This window comes from Coccinella septempunctata, chromosome 4 (assembly GCF_907165205.1).
Source record: "Coccinella septempunctata chromosome 4, icCocSept1.1, whole genome shotgun sequence".
In the NCBI taxonomy this organism is placed as follows: domain Eukaryota; kingdom Metazoa; phylum Arthropoda; class Insecta; order Coleoptera; family Coccinellidae; genus Coccinella; species Coccinella septempunctata.
The window spans coordinates 22,839,262-22,864,948 of record NC_058192.1 but is presented as its reverse complement, the minus strand read 5'-3'; the positions used below and the strand labels follow the sequence as shown (position 1 = coordinate 22,864,948).

The following is a 25,687-nucleotide window of genomic DNA, read 5'->3' as shown; positions in this document are numbered from 1 at the left end:
AAGGTAGAACTAGTCAAAGTACAGCATTTTATCAACAATCATTCATACCAAACTTTCAAAATGTCAAAGTTAAGAAATATTTAAAATAATCACTGAAATAGATCCTATAATACGACCCTAGATCATTTGTTATCTGATTTATCGTAAAGCAAACTCATCTCGTGTTGAGTGACTAAACCATATGGTTTCGTTCTGAATATTTTCTCATTGATTTTAACGTGGGAATGAAAACTTAGGATTGCCCAATTTTTCTCATTATTTGGTAACTAACGATTTTATGAAATAGCTCAATCCGATACCAACACAGAAATATCATCAAGTGTGATAAAATAGAATATTAGTTACCTAGGTACTATTAGGACATCACAATCTTCTTCTTGTTCGAACCCTCCAACAATTGTAGTAAAACTGGTATGAAATAGGGTGACAATAATTGCACTCAATAGACTGTCTCAATTTCTTCACGCTAAATCGCACGATACAACAAGTTTTTAGTGACCTGATGCAACTAATCAGATAGACTCGCAAGTAATAAACCATTCATTGTCTAGCCATATGTTTATGTTTTGTTTCGTTTTTTCGATGTCGAAGTTACCTTTCATATATTAAAGGTGTTCTGTACTTGAAATTTAATTAAATTTTGTCGAACTTCTAGGGGTTGTAGCTCAGTCATCTTGGATATTTCAGATAGACAATTTTTGGTAAATGACTTATTTTGATCACTTCTACCTTCTGTCAAAAAAAGCCTCATCTTTGGAAACACCCTGTATAGCCCATATAGTGGAACATAAAAATTATTGATGCAGTTTGAACATAACTTTGTCTCGAAAACAGGTTTGTGAGTCCCAATGAGCGAAGATACGGAATATTTTTCAGTAGATAGGTATCTCTTGAGTTCTAAAGTCTCTTATCTGAGCCCTTTTTTGTTTTAAGTTCATAGCAATAATATTTCTACTTTTTTTCGGTACACTAGATTTTTGACACATGCTTATGATCTGAAAGTTCATCTCCGATTAGGAGTCAAGAAATTGTGTCCAAAATTTTTTTCGTAAAAATGCCATACCTTAATAACTGAGTTGAAATAAAGAATATAAAAAAAATTCATTCATCCTCAGCAACTGAATATCTAGCATAGAGTTAGGTTGCCATTTAAAAAAACCAAAGCACCCCTCACCCCTCGGAGAATATATGACAAACTCACCAATTATAATGAGAAGTTTTGCAATAAAAATTAAAATTGACCTGTTCGAGGATTTTTTAAAATATATTCAATAACGGAGATATGAATTTTATGAGTTACTTCTTACTCAAGTAGGTAATATTGTATATTATAAGAAATTTAGGTACGCTATGAATTTTCGTAAATTTTGTGAAAAACGCAGATCACTCACCAGCCTGTTGAACCTTTCCATCCTCCATTATGAGAATTTTGTCAGCAGTATGGATGTATTGCAACTGATGTGTAATCAAAATACAAATCTTATCGCTGAGGTATTGGTTGATACATCGAAAATATAAATGTTTTCCAACATTAACATCGACGGCGGATAAGGGATCATCCAGAAGATAAATGTCAGCTTTTTTGTAGACGCACCTAGCCAAATTGATCCTCGCTTTTTGCCCCCCACTCAAAATTTTCCCCCTTTCGCCAACAAAAGTTTTGTCTCCGAAAGGAAACAATTCAAAGTCATGTTCAAGGGCACAAACTTTCACAACAGCATCATAAAGATCTTTGTCATATTTTTCACCGAAAAGAATATTTTGTCTGATGGTACCGGAAAATAACCATGGTTCTTGTGAGGCATATGAGATTCTACCATTCAACTCCATATTTCCTTTTTTAATAGTCAGCTCCTTGAGAAACAAATGTATAAGGCTACTTTTGCCGCTACCTACGGGTCCAATTACAGCTACCAGTTCATTCGAAGTGATCCTGAGATTCAAATTTTCGAGATCATAATCCTCAGCATCAGCTAACCAAACAGCGCTCACATCATCGAGTATTATTCCCGGCTTTTTATAACCATCATTTATTTTTTTCAGATCTTTCAAATCTCCATTTGTCGGTATGATCGTCAGGTCTAAGGAGTTATCATTCTTATTATTTTTTTCGTACTCATTTTTATCAGAAATTTGAATCTCATCTGTAGAAACTTCCTTGATAAATTCATCATGACAAAGGAAATTATTTATTCTTGTAATCGATACATTAACTTCTGCTATTGTCGATATACTGATCGAAAATAGGGTTGTGATGAGAGGCCTGATTACGTTGTATATACCAGTTATAGCAAAAACCTTTTCTGCACTTACGAAATTTCCTAGGAGTACAAAACTAAGGACACTTATGAATATTGATGTTCTCGTAATGAACATTTCGAAGGCGTATATAAGGCCAATTAAGTATTGGTGAGCTCTTATGGGCTTCATTTCCCTCCTAAAAAAAAATTTTTTTCGTTATTCATGTTTGACATGATGAAAACAGGAAATCAAGGAATGAGATCTGAATTAATTTCGACGACATAATCATCAACAAGAGTTATGATCTGAATCTAAATCTAACTAAGGGCACAGCAGGAAGGCAGATTCAGACCATGATCAAAACCATTTCTTGATGATTTTATTGACGTGTTACAAATATGTTCCAAATTTGAGATATGGTGCTATCGATTCCTTTTATTGATAAACAATCCTATTTTCTGATGACGTGATGATTATTCTAAAGCGGTATATCTAGTTACACATGCCTGCCAAATATCGAATTCTTATTCTTTGTCGTTAAAGAGATACAAAAAAATGACATCTGTTTCGACTTCGACCCTATGAAATAATTTAGGCAGTTTGAAAATGGAATGTAAAGAGGTTGTTAATTTTTTTTTCAAACTAGGGTTACCTTATTAAAAATAAGTAGGGAGAGTAGCAAAGTATCGAGCGGAGATTAACGACAATATTTAGGTAAATATAGGGGGAAAATCACTTATCTCTGAACGAATGAACAATTTCATTTGTTCTTGTCCTATCTCCGAAACTAAACATCATTGAAATTTCAATCCTGTGGGTTTCGTTTGAAGGCATTTTGTCCGAGAGAAAGAGAGAAGTTAAATTTATTGATTTACAATCAAGCGGCCATCGACCGCAGTCTTCCAGCCAGTTAAATACAGTTATATTTAACAAAAAGTGAACATAAAACTTATTGAAAACTTTGGAAGGTAATAATTATTGTTATGTTAATGATTTTGTCCGATTTTTCTGCAAACGTTGTTTCTCACAAAAACAGCTTAATCTTAACTCTAAAGGATGCCACTACCACAGCCCTCTTAAACACACTGTGTTAAGAGGGCTATGCCACTACCCTTACTTATTTACATTGAACTTTTTTGTTTGACTTTCAAATTGCCTGAACTGTTTCATTCAGTTGAAGCAGATTCCTTCATTTCAGAATTAGTTGATGTTTGTTGAATATCTTTTTACTACAAGAAATTAAGAATTTGATATCTCATACGTATCGTTTGAGAATAGTCATGAAAAAGTTACGATTGACAAAATTATCGATGATGTCATATCTCAAATTTGAGACACGATGTCTGATGTCTAACCTTTTCTTACAACAGGAAGAGCTCAGTTCGAAATATTAATCGACCTGTCTGAGCATCTTTGCTTGACTGAAATTATTCTGAGTTAGGCACTCGCACTCTATGCATATGATTTAAATCAGAGTACAAGTTCATGCATATGAACTGTTGTCTTACTTCATGATTACTGAAAAATCTCGACTAATTTTGAATTAACTTTTAATTTAAAATACTTCTTTCAGTCCTCTAAAGTTCCCGGTGAATTCCGAATTTGTGAAGCATTGAACATTTCTTCCAAATTGCTTACTTTACTAGGAAACAATTTATGGAAAATGTTCAGTAGCTGGCTGCCAAAGTTATGTGCCATAACCATTTCAAATCGACCATGTATACCTACTGCTCCATACACAGGATGGTCCAGATCCTAACCAAGAAATTTCAACCACATATTCTACGTCAAAAATGAGCCCTAGTTTGACTATAAACATATGTCGAGAAATGCTTCCTCTCCGAGATACAGGGTGTTAAAAATATAGAAAAAAATGTTTTTTACTAATAACTCTTACACTGTTTAAAATATGTCTATAAAATTTGGAACATAGGTCTTAATCATCAAGGAGCACTTTTCGCATAAAATAAATTTTTAAATTCTACCAGTGGCGTATGTACTGCATCGAGAATGAATATTTACACAAAAAAAAAATGATACGCCATGTTTTTTCAACACTAAAAATTACTCTTGAAATTCTTAATTTATTTTAAGCAAATTCGGTCTCTTGACTTTTTGACTTACGCTTCACCATTTCCGAGTAATGATATGATACATAATAATAATATAAAAGTAAGCCTATCTTTGTAAACGAAACGTGTATTGAAAGAAAATAAGCGTTAACAGCCACACTAAAATTCGAATTTACAGAAGATATTCGAAATATGAATCATCTTACTGAACACATAATTCACACTGAGCCGACAGTAGCAACTAAATTTCGATTTCTTACTTCTATAATTTTAACAGCCTGTACCTCGAAGAGGAAGCAGTTCTCGACATATGACAAAGTAGGGCATATTTTTGACGTAGAATGCGTGGTTAAAGTTTCTTGGCTAAGATCTGGACCAGCATATACCGGGTGTCCCAGAGCTTTTAGGCCAGCAGATATCTCAGTTACCTGCGGAAAAAAAAATTGAAAAAAATACTTGTCGTAGGAGACCATACGCTCTTTCATGCAGCATAGCAAAATCCACCCCCTGACAAACAACCCCCGAGAAACCACCCCTAACTTTTGTTTTTCAAATGGCACCCCCATGTTTGTTTGGCTTCAACTGACAGCTCTTTTTAATTCTCAATCAATGTTATATCATAATATGTAGTTGTAAAGATAGTCACTCGATAAAATTGAATTCGTTATTGGGTACTGTTAATTGGACTTATCGAATTAGTCCACATTGTAGAGACAAGAAAAAGTGGATGTTGAAAAAAAAGAGTCAATAAAATGTTAGAACTTTTTGTTTATTATAATTTATGTTATAAAACATTTTCTTTAGTATAATGTTGCAGTAACAATACAGCTGAGCGTATAAATTCGTATTTCATTTGTATTTTTATTTTCCATAATTCTGCATGCCATTCTAGCTACCATGATACATCATTGAATGAGAAATGAAAAAAACTGTAAGTTGAAGCACAACAAACATGGGGGTGCCATTTGAAAAACAAAAGTTAGGGGTGGTTTCTCGGGGGTTGTTTGTCAGGGGGTGGATTTTGCTATGCTGCATGAAAGAGCGTATGGTCTCCTACGACAAGTATTTTTTTCAATTTTTTTTTTCCGCAGGTAACTGAGATATTTGCTGGCCTAAAAGCTCTGGGACACCCGGTATAAAAATCGTTGAAGCTAGAAGCAGAGGACAGTTTAAATTTTTCCCGAAATATTTCTAAGCGTAGATATCTGTTCTGAAAAATATACATGAGGGTCCAAATACTCCTAGTTATTTTGCGTTTTCAACTTTTGATTTCCGAATATTTTAAACTTCGACTTCATTGAGGTCAATTGTTTTCGAGGAATTTGGTTTTCGTTTTCAGATAACGTGTAAAGTAACGTATTCTGAAAAGGAATCAGAAGAATTAATTCCAGTTAACTCTCGAGCAGTCTTCTCGCTAATACTCAAACAAGGAAAGAACGTAAATATGACCTACTTTCTAGCGTGTTCTATCAATTTGGCGAACGGTTTTTCCCAGCAGTACATTTTTATCACTTGGATCCCTGTTATTATTTCATTCATCAGCCTCACTCTCTCATCTGTTCTCAATGCTGTCCTCAATCTCAAAGTAGACGTCCTCTTGCCAACCCAAACTGAAAAATCATTAAATAAATATGTTTCTCCATGCGAAATGATAACAATATTCTTTCAAATATATCTAAATATGGAAAAGAATGTAACCCCACTATACGAAGTCTAACATGTTTCGACTTAAAAAAAAAATTAAAGAGGATATTTGAGATTTGACCAACAGTGTGTTGATTAATATAGGATAACAAAAATTATCTATTTACGACAAGAGAAGCATGATCGGTCGAATTGAAAAAAAGTTGTGTTTTTTATACCGAACAGTATCTCCTCTCAAAATTCCGGATTTCACCTATTTCCGAAGATTTCCAGAATTTTCATTCTATTCATTAGAAGGACCTTCATCGAAGGCCATTTGTTTGAAGGCAATGAAGAACTGTTACACACAAATATTGTTCGAAAACGACAACTTACCGCTAACTCATTGTCTTATCAGGAACACACTGTATATCAATAAATGGATGAGATAAGACAAAAACTCCAATTTCATATTTTTCGATTGTGTCACATTCTCGCCCAAACATGTCAAAAGATGTTATCCCCCTTGAATTTAGGAAATTAAAAAGTTCAAATGGTCAGTACTTAAACAACTATTAAAAAAAATGAAATTGAAGGAAGACTACAAATATTTGGAATATATTCTCTTTCTCTATATTCATTCTCCTTTCATTGACCTACAGAATGTTTTCAGTCTATTTCTAAAGTAGATAGCACAGAAATACTCTATGTTGACTAAAAAATCAACAACTAGATGTATATGAGGCGTTTCTGAAAGCTGAGCACTACGAAATACGTCAATCACAGTCTTTGTGATCAACAAAACAGTTTCTAATTTTCAATTAAAATTTTTAATCGCTTGGAAAGAACTTCTTCATCGACGAAACCTAAATGACCGAAGAAAAAGATTAATAATCTGGTATCCAAACTATGAACACCGATGTTCATTTCTTCAATAGAATTGATTTGCTCATTTCCTTCCTTATTTATTTTTTATTGATTTATTTGGTCAATTTTATTTTTGTTTATTTTTTCGGATTAATAAATCAACTCGTGCTGAGTTGGGTTAGTGAATGATAAATAATTGCATCAATTCAAGTTCAAGAACTTGTGATATCGGATCAATCCTACTGTGCGACTCGAAAAATTCGATACGAAAATTTGAATTTTTAGTCTATAATTAATTATTATCATTGAGTATATTCCCGGGTTTAATACCCAATGTTATTATTCGAAATTTTCAGATCATTATGGTGAGTTTATGCATTTTTTAAATTCGTGTTGTCTTAATCGAGAATGATGAACTACAACAATATTACATAATTCGAAATCGAAAAGATGAAAAAAAATCATAATGCCACTGAATTTTACTCAAAAAAGTGCCTTCAGATGATTTTTACATTAGATTAAACGAATAAAAAGTTTCGGACACCTTCTACAATCTAAGGACCGAGTTGCGATACAGACCATCAACCTTCAAAATTCCATTCCTACTTGACAAAGAATATTTTTGGGAGCTGCTGATAATATCATAAAATTTTTCGGAAGCCGGTGACGCCAAAATGATTGTTCAATTTGAATAATTATACTTACTTTGCAGAGGAATGAAGGCCAAGAGAAATGCCATTCCAAAAAAGGCAGAAACCTGTATTTCTCTATAGATTAAGTACAACCCAATGCAGGCTTGCATTGGGGCTATCCAAAGAAAATGAAACAAAACAAATCCTTCGTCAAATTTGCTCACGTCATTGGACAAAAGATTAATAATTTGACCAACAGTTGTTTTCGATAAAGAAGTTCTACTTAAACGTAGAGCTTTTCTATATAGTAGAGTACTGCATGCCACTCTCATCTTCATACAAAGATGTGAAAGTCCCATGAATGTGGGGTGTGTTGTAATCGTATCCAGAAAGAATGTGGAGGTTATAAATGCCGAGTACATATAAACTTCATTTCTAGACATAGATTGTTGGCCATTCTGGAAAAATGACACAACTTTTCCTATACTGATAGGCAACAAGACCCTGAAAAAAAATTACCTATTGAGATAATTAGTAAAAAAATTGTTGAGATATGAATAATGGCTACCCCAATGAGTTTTCAAACGAAGAATATAAAGACGTAAAACAAAAACAGTAAACTACTTTGCTAATCATATTGAATTCTTTCACCCGTTGAACCCCAGGAAAGCGCTCGAATACTAAGTTAAATAGCTTCAAGGATCAAATGAAAATAGGAAACCTTAATATCAACCATTTCACCTATTTTCGCTCACCTTGAGAACACACACCAGGTATTTGTGAATGTGAACAAAAAATTAAATCGGCCATATTGAACACAGATATTAGCCGGTTCGGTTTAAATTTGGTATACGAATTAAAATAAAAACCTTCACAAGTAGCCATTTCAGTGAAACTATTGTAATAGCAGGACCAGAATATACCTTTTTTCCATGATGAATTCTAGACTAATACTCGACCTGTATAATGAGTATCCAAAATCTGAGCTCAGATTTGAAATCGAAGGAAAAAGCCCCACAGGAACTTGTTGAAAAAATAATTACTTCGTTATAAAAATTTTGTAAATTACTCTCATAAACCATAAAACTCAGGAATAAATTCGTATGGGGACCAGAATAAGACTTTTCATGTTAAGTTCTTGTGATGTAAAACTTTTCAAAACTAAATTAAAATATAATAGTTTTACTGGAGAAATTTTACTATATGATCGATTCATGAGTTTATTTTCCACTTTTTCTATAATGATATACAGGGTGTTTCATGAGTCGTTGGCCATAGACCAAAGGTGAATGCAGGTCATCTAGGCCTTTCAGAAAACTTGCTTATTTTGAATCCTAAGGCTATTAGTTTCGGAGATACGGGGTGATTCATGAATATTGACCTATATTGGCGATAGGCATAACTCTGGAAAGCAAGGTCCGATTTCGATCAAATTTTATGGGTTTGTTCATTTCAGAAAGCTCTTCCAAACGGTTCATAAAATATCAATATTTTCAGGGCAGACTCACAATACCATGATTTTCCACTCAAGCCCCAAAATCTATATTTTTTACATCTCTTACAGAAATTTCGTTATCGCCATGAAAAACTAAATAATTTATTCTAAGGAATTCAATTTTCACTTTGCATGGCACACTTGTCACAAGAGGATAGGAACCGGACGAATTCATATTTTATGTCATTTTTTCGAAATGCGGTCCTTTTTTTATTCCTTCAGTGCTAATATTTATTGTCCTTTGCCGAGATTCTGACTTATTTTGAATGCTGTTCATTTCTTCTTTATTTTAAACCCTCAGCACATACTGAGTGTTCGTAAAAAGTGTTTTAAAGTATGCAAATTCGAGCTGTGAATTCTTTTGAAATTACATATTGAATTTAAATATAAATGATGTAAACCCTCTTCGAAAATGTAATCCGTAAGTGTATTTGCTTCATAACACACTAATAGCCTTAGGATACAAAACAAGCAAGATTTCTGAAAGGCCTGGATGACCTGCATTCACCATTAAGCTATGGCCGACGACTCATGAAACACCCTGTATAATCATTCGGGAAGAAATGAAGTGTTTTGTTTATTGTTTGTTCATATCTCCAGAGAAATTCATTTCATGGAAAAAAAAACTAAGGAGTTTTTCAGTGGATCTTTTAAAATAGTTCATCCTGTATAATTATGATTATACTTAGTAATATCTATAGACTATAGAACAAATAGAAATTTAATTTCAGTGTTTCGTGAAGTTTCGTTGAAAAAACAAATAATGAAAAGATATGGACAATAGGTACCTACTGATTTTACAGTTATTTTCGTAAGTAACACTTTCAAAACTGAAATGAGTACGAGAAAGAAGGTAAAAACGTACGGGAAAAGAATTAAGTACATTTCGGTTACGTTTCATGCTCAAATATGTACGGAAAAGGAGGCATTTTTCGTTTATCCACTTGTCATATTAATGATTTATTTTCTTCGACTTCATGCCATTATCTCGTACATGGAACTATAAAAAAGTATTCCCTTTTTCACGGTTATTGACTGAGTACAGATGTTAACTTGAAATCCGATAGGATATAGGATATTATTGATGCGAAGTGGTGGTCGAAGAGAAATTATTGAACTCAATCACCTCATATTAACGATTTTCATAATATGATCGCTTCAAGAGGTACAGAGTGTCTGGTAGTGATCATTAAATTGTTGATTCGGAATAATGGGATCCATGTCAAAACAAGTAGTTGTTTAATTAGTATTAAGTGATCTGTTGTTCTGATCAAACAGTACAATTGGAACAGTGTACTTATCCATACAGTGGAAGCGTTTCAATGGGTCCAATTGTTATGAGATTATGTAAGAGAATTTATCACGAATTGATTCCCTGTGTGAAAAGCTCGAATGGTATTTCGAAAAACATCATGTGATTAATACCTCACACATGGAAAATTACATAAATTTCAAAATAGTTTTTGATGAGTACCTACGAGGGTACCTATCTCTTAAATTTACTTAAATTTAAACTCAAACATTGGACCCAAATACCTCCTTTTATTTTATTATAACGTACAATAACCAAGTTCGCACGGGCAAAGAAATAAATTCATATTTAAATTTACAATGTATCTTCAATTGAAAAACTGATGACTCGATATTTATACTCACACCATAAAACATTCTTCAACTCCCTTAATTATGCCATAGAGCATGAATTTGAATCCGAACAGTCGGAAAATGGCCCTGTGTAATGCTGTTTTCTGATTTTTTGGTATCCTATACTCCTCTTTCCATAATTTCTCTAATTGATGTCCTAAATTTCCTGATTTGTGTTCGACGAGTGGCTCGAAAATGTCATCCTCTGTCATTTCTTTCTTGATAGTCCGTTTGAATATAGGAAACATATATCTGTAGTAATAAAAACATTGAGTCAATTCAGATACGTATGCTCCTTGCACTTTTACAAAAGCACCCGGTTAGTCATGAAATACTTTTTTGAGTTTTTGTTACTAGGACGGAGTAAGGTTGGCACTCATGAAATGTTGTTAATATCAACAGGACGTTGCCACAGCTAATAAATTGATATAACAAAAATGCCGAAAATGATTGAAGAAGAGAGAAGGCAGAGAGTATCAGTACAATTTGGAATTGGGATCTGTTCATTCAAATAGTAACCCTGATATTTAAATTTTGAAATATCAGACGGTATCGAAATATATTCAATGTAAATAAATTTATATTATGTTTCATCTTAATCTAAGCGACTTATTTTAGCTGAATGTTTCCACTACAAGATTGCTAGTGAATGAAGAGGGTGACACTTGAGGTGGCACTTGAGAACTTAAGTCCTCAAGTGCCACCACCTCCACCCAATTTATTTTTAAAAATGATCTGTAACGGCAAATTTGAAAAACGAACACTTCAGTGTTGACACATTATGCTGTTTAATGTGGAATAATATGCACAGGAAACCATTCCCTACACTGCATGAGATGCATTTTATCTTTTGGACTTTTAACCAACATTAAGTCTTCTCAAGCAATTGCATATTAGGTTTGTGTCTGAATGTGTCAATAATTCGATTTTCTTCTATAGCTAAAATGAATATGTTTGAAAACTGATCTCTTGTCTTTTTCATGCAGATGACTAGATTAGGAATATTTTCAATCAGTTTGTATAAACGTTAATCAATTTCATCACAGATTTTCGAAATCATTTATTTTCTGACGTAAACTCACATTATTCACATTCACTAAGAATTTTACGTAAAACGAACAACATACCAACATACTCAAAAATGTTTTGACAAAGAGTCATAACCTGACATTTTCGTACTATACAGCGTGGAAACTGTCAAATTTTCATGGCCAACCGAGTTCTTTTATAAAAAAAAATTGAGTACCTATATAATTTACGATTATGATAGGTTATTATTTCGAAAGTTTGTGTCACTTTCGGTGAATCCAGAAGTCTCAAGAATCTCAAAAAAACAACACAAGTAGTCATCTCTAGTCAAAGCTTAACTCCGAAATGGCGAAACTGAATTTCGATGTCTCCCAAAAATATTTTAACAAACGGAATTCATGTGACACCCTGTAAATTGACTTGAGGTTTTATCGATTGTGCTTGTGCATCTACTCGTTTCGCAGACTTTTAATCAACATAATGGTTATATCCTGACCTTCACTTGAAAATAAAACGGGAAATTTTCACGGTTAATTCGGAGAATCGGAAAATACCATGGAAGAAGACAGGTAGAAATTCCAATTCATTGTTGTGTAATGCATTCAGGTCAACACGCATTCGAACTAGTGGCTATAATCTACAACTAGAAGAATTTCATACATCGTCTAAGAATACAAGGAAGAGCAACTGTTTTGGACAGAGTGTCTCGTTTAAAAGTGTCCACACTCAAGATCTCAACATCGAATCAGAATTCGTGAAAACACTCAGACAGGTCGATTTTGGATGACAGGGGGACATGATCTGATCTGGGATACAAAGCTTGTTTCTACTAGCAACTCCCTGCAGTTTATGTTCTTATAGGAACACAAACTGCAGGTTCATACAAATTTGATTCCATGCATATATTTGTGCTACAAAACTACCCACTTTCTCTATTCAAATTCCTGATGGGGTTGCAACCCTCTCTCTTTTCTAGTAGAAACAAGCCTTGTATCCCAGATCCCCTGTCATCAAAAATCGACCTGTCTGAGTATTTACACAAATTTTGATTCGTTGTTGAGTTATTGAGACACTCTGTATTTGGAGTTTACAGAAAAAAACGTCCAACTCATGGAAATGTTTAAAAAATCTATCAATAGTTCTAAAGAAAATATTTTATGAATAAATACTTAATGGCAATATTCATACAAGGTAAGGTATTTGAATGAATAATAAATCAATACCTTCAAAATGAAGCAATTAGTAATGTAGCTACATATTATAAAAATGGCATGACACGTTTGGTGACTCCCATCATCTTGTGGGTTCAAGGTCCAATCACTACACAAGCTTCTGTGGAATAAGCATATTGAGATCGCAGCTCATTTATTCATTGCTGTATCCCGTTACCGGGAATAAATCTACAAAAAGACAAAAAAAAGAAAAATGATGCGAACAGACTTATAATTTCTTAGGGCTAATTGCGACTGTGTGCCCTCCTGTGATTGAAGAGACTCAACTGTGACCTACAGATCCTTCCACACTCCGGGCATGGATAGTCACCACCATATCTGGCCGCCGCTGTATCTTTCTCGAGTCCCATTATAACTGTGTACCAATGACCTCCACCGTGACCTGTCTAACGCTAGTTGTTCCCAGTTATGATTGGCATTAACTGATTTTAGCGATTGATGTAGTATATCCTTAAACCGCTCATACTGGCCTCCTGGTTTCCGAGCTCCCTCTGTGAATTCGCCATACAGAGCTATTTTGGGGAGTAGTGTGTCTTACATCCTCAGGATATGGCTGCTCCATCTGAGTCGGGTCCTCGTTACTTGAGTCTGTGAGTTGTACAACTCACGCGTTGCAAGACTTCTAAGCATTCGAAACTTTGTGGAACCATCTGATGTGCATTATTTGTCTTAGATGACGCTGTTGCGTTTGTTCAAGCTGTTTAATATGTTGTCTGTAGGGCGTCCAGCTTTCGCTTTCGCAAATAAGCGTTGGGAGGACCAGCTATCTCGGTCTTTTTTGAAACACTCTGTCCTTCAGCTTCCAGAATGCCCGTGATGCCGAATTGATACGGTTGTGTATTTCCGTGTCTAGGTTAGCCCTAGTATTTATGAAGCTTCCCAAGTATTTGAACTGCTCGACCTGTTTGAGAGTTTCATTCTCCAGGCTAATATACAGGGTGTGGCGTAATGAATGGATAATATGGTGCCTGCGGGTAGAGGACCTTATGACGGTTCAGAAAAATATTTATGTTCAGTAAAAGTCCCTCGGTTTTCGAGATATTGGAGATTTTCGAAAATTCAACAGAATCACACCCTTCGTCACTCGTTTTGCAGGCAAAACTCCAAATGAAGGAATTTGTTAAGAATGTTCTTTGGATAGTATTCCTGGATAGATGCGCTATCGAATGTAGATTATTATTTTTGGGGCTCATGAATAGTTTTTCATAAAAAAAAGATCTAACTCAAATTTTCCGTTTTGCTTATTTTTTTTTCCTAAGTTCAACCCAGCGTGGTGTAAAAAATAATATGGTTACCTGAGTGCCAAAGCAAGAGGAAACATGCCTGTTTCACTGAGATTTTGAAATAAATATAACTCACTCTATTTCCAGCATTAAATACAAAATAAATTTATATTACAATGAGTCAAGGCGGAGTTTGATGTAAGCCTTTTTCTTTAATTTTTAGCAACTGAAATGAGACTTGCAAGCAGAATAAAGCAATTATTCATAAGAAGTTGTAAAGCATCTAGTAGAGCTCCTGATGCCCACTTTGAACACGTTTTGTAAAACTCGATTCAATTAAACGATATTTTAAAATTGGATTTTTCCCTCGTATTCTTTCATTATTAAGCCTCATAGTTATAAAGTTAATAGTTTTTAAGCGAATTTCAAGTAACGGAGTGAATTTTAGCACTTTCGTTATTAAGAAAAAAGCTAAAAATTAATTTCTATTACCTTTGTTACAAAAATGCTGAAATTTAATTCATAACTTGAAAATATTGATTTCACAACGTTGGGATTCCATAATAAAAGAAAACGAGAAAAAATAACAATTTTAAAATATCATTTCAGTGAATAAAGTTTCACAAATGATGTTTAAATTGGCCACCTTGAGTTCTGATACATGCTCTACAGTCTACACTTTCTAATGAATCATAGCTTTATTGCATATCAACAATTTTAAAATGAGTATCGTTTCATTGAATTCAATTTCACAAAAGATGCTCTAAGAGGCCACCATGAGCTTCAGTACATGCTCTATACCTTCTTATAGATGATTGCTTCATTTTGCTTGCATTTCTAATTTTAACTGCTAAAAATTTAAGAAACAGTGTTTACATTAAACTAGGCGTCAACTGATTGCAATAGGAATTTATTTTGTATTAAATGCTGAAAAGACAGAGAGTTATACCATTTCGGAATCTCAATGAAACGGGCATGTTTTTTCCTGCATTGGCTCTCAGGGAACCATATTATTTTTTACACCGCGCTAGATTGAACTTATGAAAAAGAAATGAGCAAAACGGAAAAGTTGAGTTAGATCTTTTTTTCATGAAGAACTATTCATTCGCCTCAAAAATAATCAAATACATTCGATAGATCATCTGTCCAGGAATACTATCCAAAAAACAGTTTGAAAAAATTCCTTCATTTGGAGACTTGCCTTCAAAACGAGTGGCGAAGGGTGTGATTTTGTTGAATTTTCGAAAATCTCCAATATCTCGAAAACCAAGGCACTTTTACTAAACGTAAAACATATTTTTCTGAACCGCCATAGAGTCCTCTACCTGCAGGCTTCATATTATCCATTCATTACGCCACACCCTGTATATATTTGAAGGCTTTCTGGCGGACTTACCAGGATTTTGGTTTTGTCGATATTGAGTCTAAAGCCTAAAGCTTCGCAGCTAGTAAAGCAATAAAGGCCTTGAGGGCGTACAGAAAAGATGCTGGTAAAACTTGGTTATTTAATGCGATACAATCAGAAATCACAATGAGTAAATAGTGTGGCATGCCAACGCAAGTCAGAACAGTACGAGAAAAACCCTCGATAGAATATAAAGGTAAGCCTCTGTTTGCATCAATGGACCTGTAAGAACAGATCGCTTTATCTTGTGATAGATAGATTAGTCCACAAGGTCATCCTAAGAATACCTATGGATGGTACGGGTGATGGGAGAATTGGGAAACAGGGAGCCTGGGCCTCTCTGCCTAAATACCTCCCATCGGCTCATCTTCTATTCTATTCGTACCGATAAACAAGACAAAATCATCGAGAATACATTCACTGCGATGCTACTGATCCTAGGTAGAAAGAAATATTGGAAAAGGGAACCCACTCCTCAAATACTCAAAAGGAATTGAAAAACCACTGAGAGGAGGGCGCAGGAGTATTCGGGATTGGCACCAGATGCTCACTATCTTTCAGGCAGAAATATTTGCAGTCGAAAGATGTGTGTTGAAATGAACCTAGAAAGAAATGTGACATATCGATCAATTCTCCCAGTCAGGCTGCGATTAAAGCACTGAGCTCGCACGTCCCTATCGATTCTAATATGATATGGGAGTGCCGAAGGTAACTCAACGAATTAGGCAGGAATAACAAGGTGTGTGGTTCCCGGTCACTCGGGAATCAAAGGAAATGAAGAGGACAATACACTTGCCAGGAAAGTAGTATAAACCCTCTCATTGGTCCTGAAGCTTTTTGCGGTGTAGGAAAATGCACCTACAAGAAAGAGTTCCAGGGGAAGGAAAAAAACGGAAGAGAATAATCCTGGAGGAAACATTCGTTACCATCTATTACACTGCGAGTTTTAAGGAGCATCTGGATCTTAGCAAGAATATGCTGAACGTCCTTACTAGATTCCTTACAAGGCATTGTTGCCTCAGGAAGCACCTAATGAGAATGGGTCTAGCAGAAACTGCAGATTCTGTGGATAGGAGGATGAAACTCCCGATCCTCCAGTTGTCATTGCTAGCCCACGCAAAAATGCTTCGGACGTGGAACTTACTGGAGCTAGGAGATAACCTGCTTGAACACATACTGATTACTGATTGCTGGGTGTGTTGGACCCAAAGTTCATTAGAACTCAGGAACTGATCGGCGAGCTGTAGACGACACAGCTACGATGGGGGGCACAAGGCACAACAGATCATAAGGTTCAGACCCCCATCAAAATCCAGAATTTAGAAACCACCGTTTCAGAACTTTTACCGAGTTATCTTTATTTTTATACATTCACTTATAATTCAAAGTAAATTTTTCGACAAACGAAAATTGCAAAAGTTTTTCTCTCGGTTTTTCTTCAATTCGTGTTTTCAAAATCAGTTTGGCCCTGGAGTTTATTACAATCTTTGAAGCAAAAATTACAAGAGTAACCCAATACATCTCGCAATACATATACACCATGACTTCTTATATTATTCATCACAAAAAAAAAACAATATTCAGAGGAACTCGAATGTAAAGGTTGTATTTGTAACAAACGAGCTTATCTTTAAAGCCAGATAACGAATTGATTTCATTTGCATTCGGCTATTATATTGAAAGCAGCGCGATAAGTAGTTATATAAATGAATAGGTACGAATAAATGATAGATTCATTTGTTTATATTCACCATAACTCCTATTCTGCAAATTCAGTTTTGTATTGTTTTGTTCATAGAAATCCGTTTCAGATAATTTCTTCGCAACGAATTTCTAGATGGCTTCCATGTACAAAATTGAAATGTCCAATACTCAACAACTAATAACATAACATTACTCAATAGATAGTGCAGCTACACTACGCAAAAAAATTAACGCACATTCTGAAAATCTCAATTTTAATGAAAGTTAACTCTACATTGACCGAGACATTGACTTTATAACTTATTTTTTATGTTCTCGGGAAGGTTATGAACGAAACAAGACACATTAAATGGAAGAAAAATTCAGGATTTCACCGAATCTTATGTGAAAGAAGAGAAATGAACAATTTTCAAAATATGTACTGAAATGCTGATAAGTGATTTAATACTTGGTATTTCCACCCCTTGCGTTAATTACAACTCCGCAACGACGGTTCATACTCAAAATGAGTGATCTTAAAATGTTCTGATCTAATCCTTCCCAGATTTCTCCGAGTTGGATTCCTAAGTCATTAAAAGTAGCTGGATGATTTTTTGAACTTCTCAGCCTTCTATTGAGGTTGTCCAAACCTGCTCAATCGGATTGAGATGCTGGCCATTCCATTCGAGAGACTTCAACCTCTTCAAGGTACTCCTGAACGATGCGCGCACTATGGGGTCTGGAATTATCGACCATAAAAATGAAATTTTCACCAATGTATGAAACAAATGGCACTACATGCTCTTCAAGAATGTTCCTTATATACTCATCAGCATTCATAGCTCCATTATCAACGACCACTAGGTCTGTGCGAGCACTCAAATATATTCCACCCCATACCATAATCGATCCTCCCTCGAAACCAGTAGTATTCAGGAAATTGCACTGAGCATATCTTTCATGTGGACGTCTGTATACAAGGGAACGTCGATCACAATGTAGAGGCAGAATCTAGATTCATCTGTGAAGAGAACCCTTTCCCAATCGGCCTCTTCCCAATGGATATGCTCTCTCGCAAAAGCCCTTCGATGTGCTGGGGTAAGAGCTGGGCCTCTTGCCGCGACACGAGGCCTTAAATCATATTCTCTGAGTGCTAATTTGCACCTCATGAGTTTGCTCAAGCTGAATTTGAAGGAGGCGAGCGGTTGCAAACCGTTGTCTCAACGAAGAAACTCTCAAGTAACGTTCTTGAATGGCAGTTGTTACCCATGGTCTACCCTGTCCTGGTCTTCGGACATTCATACCTGTCTCCCTGAATGGCTGCAACATTCTGGACACACTTGTATGGGAAACTCCAAACCTTTCTGCAATTCTAGTGTATGTCCACCCTTCTTCTCGCAAAACTACCTCTTGGGCACATTCCTCTTGGCTCAAATTGCGTGTTTCGCGTTGCATAGCGATCGAGTGTAGAAAATCAAACGAAACAAAAACTATTGATCACTAGAATTGATCGAGAACAACTGATTTTAGAATGGAGCCAATACATTCAAAATCTGATAATATTATGTTTTTTTTATTTCTGCTGGGTAAAAACATCTGTATTGAAGAAAATCGTTGAAAGTGGATAACATGTGTATGCATAATTCTGATAAAAATAATTATCATTGAGAACACCTTCAGTTGTAGAATGAAGTTGAGATTTCCATAATGTGCGTTAATTTTTTTGCGTAGTGTATTATAGAGATATATAGACGCAGTGTAATCTCTTTACAGTCTCTCACAGTGCTGAAAATATAATTGAACCAAATATACTGGTTGTAAGAAAGGTGTCTCCCGTCTGTTGCTGAGTTTCAGAATGTTCCATTTGAAAATTTTCAAATTATTTTTGACTTGCAATTCTGAATGCGCCTGTCGCAATGGAGAAAAATCCTTTCGTGACTTTCAACAAACATCATTTTGAAATAAAATAATAAAAACCAACAAATAAAGGGTCTCCCAAAATTAGCGTAAGATTAAAATTTGCCGCTATTCATGCATTTAAGTGTTGATAACTCTAAAAAAAACAAATCTACAGATCACAGTTTAAGGTTAGTAAAAATGGAGCGCTAAACGAAAGAACAACGTGAACAACAATTCGGAAATAGGGAAAGCCTCGGGGAAAGCTTAGATCTTTTTTATGGGGTTTTTTGAAATCACAGGTCTATGTCAAGAAGCCCACAACCACGCTTACGTTAAAGAAGGATATTCAACGTTGCAGTAACGAAACTCAGCCACATTTATGCAGAATAGTGATGGAAAATTTCTACAAACAAGTGCGTATGTGTATGCAGAGCCGTGAAGGCCATTTGCACGATGAGCTCTATTTAATTCAAAACTTGCGTTAATTTTGGGACACCCTTTATTTCAGTTTCGTTCAGTGTGCTGAGTAGCGATAGGTGAGTTATACAAAAAATCAAGTGAGTAATCGAAAAAACAAAACTATCCATTTCATCAGCTAAAACAAGGTAGGAAATTTGAAAAACCAACTTTTCGGTTGACGACAACAGTTCTGTTGGAAGCTCTCAGTATAGAACTAGAAGAGTTTTAGAAATTATTTCAGGGAAGTTTAATCAATAATGCAACTTTTCATTCAATTAGCTATAGTACCTACTGGGAGATATTGCAAAAAGTATCATTTCGAATGAAGAAAAATAATTAATCATAAATGAATTTGAAAGGGAATTATGCATATAAGTATACGTAGCAGTCTACGGGTTTTAGAACACATGTCAAGATTTTCATCGAAAAGTCCAATCTTTCCATTTTATCAGATATAATGAGGCCAAAAATTGAAAAAACGAACATTTTTCGAATTGGGACAAAAATTTAATCTCAGAATGGTTTTGATGGTAGTCTCTAGTTGCAATGGGCGAGTTGTATAAAATATGTCAAGAGAGTTTTTTATAAAAAACAAAACTTTTCCAATTCTTCATTAAAAAATACTAAAATGAACATTTCTTATGTGGTCAAAAATTAATCTCAGTTCTGATATGTTCGGTGTCCTTAAAATACGTCATCCCTTGATGTTTGTTTGAGAAAAAAATTTTTTCATTTCATCACCTAAAAAAAAATAAACTCGAAAATTCAAAATTTCGAATGAAGACAAAAATTTAATTCCGGAATTGACCTGATGGTAGTTCAGGGTTGCACTGGGCGATTCTTTGATCTTGGTCATCTTTTTGTTTTATACATATAGCTAAAATCACCCAAATTTAGTTGTAAAAAAATGGCTTCTACTAAGAGAATATTATTCAAGAAATTTGTTATGATTATTATATATCAGAATAAACAGATTTAAGCCACAAATCCAAAGATCTCTATATCGGGAAGCGCTCGATTCGATTATCTAATTGAAAATGGTGGTTCCATTTGATTCCTGGAAAAAGACGGTACAGACGTTTTTCTCCTCTTTGTTTTAACATATCTTGAAATAAGTACGCTGATCAATAGAGAAAATTTCACAGTAGATTATGTTATTCCTTCTATTCCATTTCAAAGACCAATTATTGGAAAAACTGAACCGGCAGATTTACAAGATTATGGCCCAGATGCAGGAACTTCCATAAAGAATTAATGCCCCATTAAAATATTGAACTGTCATATTTTAAGGGAATAATGAAGCATTGAAATTTTAATATAGCACTAAATTTTAATGGACTCTACTCACAGGGCCGGCGCGAGTAATTTTGGCGCCTGAAGCAAAAAAATTTTTGGCGCCCCTGCCAAAAAAAGAATTTTTTCTTCCTTGAATGAGTGCGTGAAAAAAATTAAATTCGAGTGAATGAGGGATATTGAAATGTGCTATTATATAATACATATTTCACTTTGTGTTTCCAAGGTTTTTGAATGTGATAAAACAGCAAAAAAGGAATCTAGTTTATTCATACATAATTAAAAAATATCGTACACATAATTTACAAGATAACAAAACAAAAAATTAGTTTATTTATAACAAAGCATGAAAAGTAAAACAAAATATCACATTTGTTAATGAGATAGGAACTGTAAAAAAATCGTCATCACATAAGCATGTTTAAACCTACATACATAAAATATGAAAAAGCACATGGAATTTGTAGAAACTAAATGCATATAGCATTAAAATTTTATTAGGATTAGAACTAAGATAAATCACAGTATTTGTTCTACTCGAACTGAACGTTAAAACGAGTGTATCTAGATAGATATACCAAAATATTCCAAAATTTTATGAAAGTCTCCTCGCGTTGGTCCCTTGGACATCACTAAATATGAAGTGGTTGAGAATTCATTGAATCTTCTAATAGGTATTCTATTTCTTTTCAGGATAATGAATTATACAGGGTGTTCCTGAATTGGAGGTTCAAACGAAAAGGGGAGATTCCGTGAGTAATTTTAAGCAAGAAGTCTCATAAATAAGGGACCGCAAACGATTCGTTTTCGAGATACAGCGTGTCAAAGTTAGAATAATATTATAATAATATTAGAATTGATAGTTCGCACCATGTGACTTGTCAATTTCGGTATCGAATTTATAGGGTCTGGATCCTGGAACACTGTTTTATTCCAGAACTTTTTTTTGGGTGAGCCACTGTTAATTTGAAAAAAAAAGCAAAAGAGGCTTTCTTGTTTTACTAAAATGTAGGGTCTATTTTAGTTATACTAAACTTTATGCTCTCTTGTAGTTTTATCGAATCTGCAACCGATTTCGAGAAAAAAATTTTGAACGATTCTCTCGAAATCCTCAGAAACATCCAAATTCCAAATTGTTATAAAAATTCAGTTCGTAAGCTGTGGTGAATAAATTCATTGTTAGTTTTGACAAGTCAGATTAAAATTGCTATTTCTAATAATAGATGTGTTTCCACAACTTTTTTTGATACCAATCGAGAAATTCAAACTTTAACGACCTGTATGTCCAAAAGAAACGTTTGCGATCCCATGTTTATGGGACTTTTCATTGTCTCTCTCTTTGTTTGTATCTCCAATTAAGGAACGCCGTGTAACTATAGATACATTTCCTCATAAAACTTTTTTATTTTTCCTTCCCTTTTTGAAAACTGGGTAGAATTTATAGGACTATTTCCATCATTTCATGGAGTCGCTTATTCTATTTATCAAATCATCAATGAACATGCTTCATTTCTATAGTTGGGATATGCCAGAATTCTATTTATAATCAGTCTTGGTCTGGTGAATGCTAGCCTAAACGTTAAATGTGAAAAACCTATATGATGGAAATAGCCACTACAAATTTCCATCATCTATTATTATACGTCAACAACTTACCTATAATAGATTAATCTGATTGAACTCTCTCGACAATATTGTAAAGTTCGCCGAGGGCGAGGCGATTCAAAACCCCCGTCAGCATTCGAAATATTTTTTTTTATTTCCGACCTTATTATAGGTAAAGAGATGAAAAGTTTTGCTTTTTCGATTGAACTCTCATCATGATATATAAAACACGTATAGTTTACTATACCCAGAACTCTGATCAGTACTATTCTGAGATAAAATTTTTATCCTCATTCGCAATGTTGGTTTTTCCAAATTTTGACCACAATGAAGTTTAATTTGTTCATTACAAATATATTGTCATACTGAGTATAATTCGACTAGTGCTACTCAGAACAGAATATCCATAAGAATTGATTTGATTTGAGATTAATTCTTGTAGTCATATCGGATATATTAGGTTTTCGAATTTCTTTATTATAGCTAGTTCAATGAATTTTTTTTTTCGATAACACTCTATGTATCTTCATCGTAGAATTCGCCTAGCGCTCCTCGGAACTTCGAGAAGAACTGAAATATTTTCCTTTCGAAAGATGGTGCCACGTGAAGTACCTAAGTTGGAAATTTTAATCCAGAACTCTTTAATCTAACCAGATCTCAAAAACTAGGGTTTGGGGAGAATGTTGAGCCAAGTTCCACATATATTGATGTGAGGAGGTTCAATACAAATTTCAACATTCATGATTTTATATCGATATTTCGACCTGTTGGGTCCATGGATTGAAAAGCAGAGACGCAGACAAATGTCTTACTAATCACTTTTTTCGATTATTAACAGATGCAGTTCAATGACAAGACAATAGTGCCTAATAGAGAGAGAGAGAGAGAGGGAGAGAGAAATTAAATTTATTTATTTGACAATCAAAGGGCTATCGACCGCAGTCTTTCAGCCTAATATATTCGTATCAAAATATAATTATTGATTGTTATTTCTACTATAATTATGTGTTTTTTGTATTATTTTCTATTGTTGCATCATCGTTACTATTACAATCATTATCAGTGTCACAGTCATAAAATTAAATTAAACCTGTTAATTTTTCCTGGAGCAAAATGATATAATGCTAACGTCCAGTTTCATAATAAAATTTAAAGTCACTTTAAGATTAAAGCTTCCTTTAGTGTCATTTTCAGTAGGGTTAAAGGAGAAAATGTCCCAAATTTGAGTATGACGTTGAATGGCAATCCAAATTTTTTAATTCTCTTGAATAGTCTTGAACTCGGTCTTGAAGGATATATTAATAATAATAATATTAATAAGTAAGAGTTTATTTACCAATGAATATTACGTACTCGATGTCGTACATGTATAATTTTATTTAATAATGTTTATATCTAGATAAGTATATAACAAAAGTATTTAAGCCCTTTTTTTTCCCTGAATGAGGCAAACACACTGAAAAACCTATAAAAACCCTTAGGTTGTGCCTGGGTTGGTTGTCTGTTTATTTCCCGGTTTCCTTATTATGCCACACAGAAAAAGCAATATGTATTCTTATGGCTTAATGAAAAATAATATTACTCCATAATACAGGGTGTCCCAAAACTAGTGAATCAAACGTCACACCACGATAGAGTAGACCAAATATTATCGAATGACACCAACATTAGTTCAACGAAAATGTACCGATTCCAAAACAATCAGAATTTTATTGAAATACCTAAAGTTTCCGATTTTCCAACTATTTTTCTTGATCACAGGGCCAGTTTTTGAAAAAGGATATCGATTTTAAATTATATTGAACTAAGATTATTGTTTTATTTCCCCTAATTGAAATTATTTCAAGTAGTTAATCGATAACCTAAGTAAATGTAAATTAAAACAATTGTTTTTTCTACATGATTTTTATTACTCAGAATAAACCCCTTGTATAGGGTTGATAATATGGGAGAAAAACGCTATCTTTAATCACAAATTGGCCTAACTTTAGGTTAGGTTTTTTCAGAAACGGTAAATTTTCGCTCAACTAATGTTGGTATCCTTTGATAGTATTTATTTGATCTTCTCTGTAGTGGTGTGACGTTTGATTCACCAGTTTTGGGACACCCTGTATATGCGAACATAAACAAGTGGATTTATGACCAAAATCATCCTTTCATACAAGTGGGGGGTTTACGAGGGGGTTTATGATGTACAGTACCTCGCTCCAAAGATCTTATGTATGATTTAATTTTACTCCTCATCAGCGCATAGAGTTTATTTCAAATGTATACTTCTTATATACTTCCGGTATCGTATTGAACATTCTTCTGGCCTGATACAGTAAAGAACGCCGGGCCTATTGCCTTTTTCAACCTGTCTAGTCTACTTGTCTTGAATAAACTGTTCAGCTTTATTCCTCGTTTCGTATTTATGGTCGACTTTCTTTATTAAATATTTATTTTTATAGGAATACATTAATGCGTTGTACATATAGAGCTGTCGGATGTCCAGTATTTTTGACTCCTTCAACAGAGCATTGGATGGATAGGTGTTCTTCTCCTTGAACAATATTTTCAAAATTTTTTTCTGGAGGACTTCAAGTTTCTTCAGATGTATTGGTAGTGCTGTAATTGATGTCCAGGAATGTTCTCATGTATTTGAACTTAAGCAAAAGCGCTCAAGCTACATATGTGTGCTAAGTACCAAATTTCTATTCCGCGTGGTTGAAAAGATATTCAACATTTAACAAACATCAACTTATTCCGAGCTCGATTCCGATCCGAGACTAATTCGAAAATGAAGGAATCTGCATAAACTCAATTAAATTATTCAGGCAATTTAAAGATAGAATCTCGAGGGATATTAGTTCATTATCGAAAATGTCAGTAAAAAAATACATAAATCGGGCTAAGATTAGCCAGGATATTCGTGACACTCTCCGACAAGGGCGGTAAATCAGGATACTCGTCTCTGAATAAATGAAGAACTCTATTTTGTCTTCCTGATCAATTTCCGTAGCCAATTATCATTAAAATTTCAATTTTATAGGTTTCAGTCCAGTTTCAGTTGAGTAGGGCATTTCAATCGATTTAGCAACAAACGGGGCACGAAAATTTATTCCTCACGCAACGATTTCCTCGCTGATGCATGCTCGTCCAATACCTACGACACCACTCTCATTACTTGTTTTCATTAAACTTTTTTGTTTGACAAAAATTATACTCAAATACCTCTCGACATTATAATTTCAAACTGCCGAATTATTTCATTGCGTTGAGTCAGATTATTCCGAGGATTATTCA

At 34.3% G+C, this 25,687-nt stretch overlaps 1 protein-coding gene across 1 annotated transcript in view; it reads right to left on the bottom strand.

Annotated features, from left to right (window-relative positions):
- The window catches only part of LOC123311097 (probable multidrug resistance-associated protein lethal(2)03659), a 37,743-nt gene that overhangs the window by 10,880 nt on the left and 1,176 nt on the right, over window positions 1-25,687 (bottom strand). Inside the window, exons 2-5 of the mRNA XM_044894873.1 lie at window positions 10,587-10,826; window positions 7,509-7,939; window positions 5,767-5,923; window positions 1,392-2,437 (exon numbers count right to left, since the gene is read on the bottom strand). Of these exons, the coding sequence (XP_044750808.1) occupies window positions 1,392-2,437; window positions 5,767-5,923; window positions 7,509-7,939; window positions 10,587-10,826 (1,874 nt within the window). The remainder of the gene's footprint in view (window positions 1-1,391; window positions 2,438-5,766; window positions 5,924-7,508; window positions 7,940-10,586; window positions 10,827-25,687) is intronic.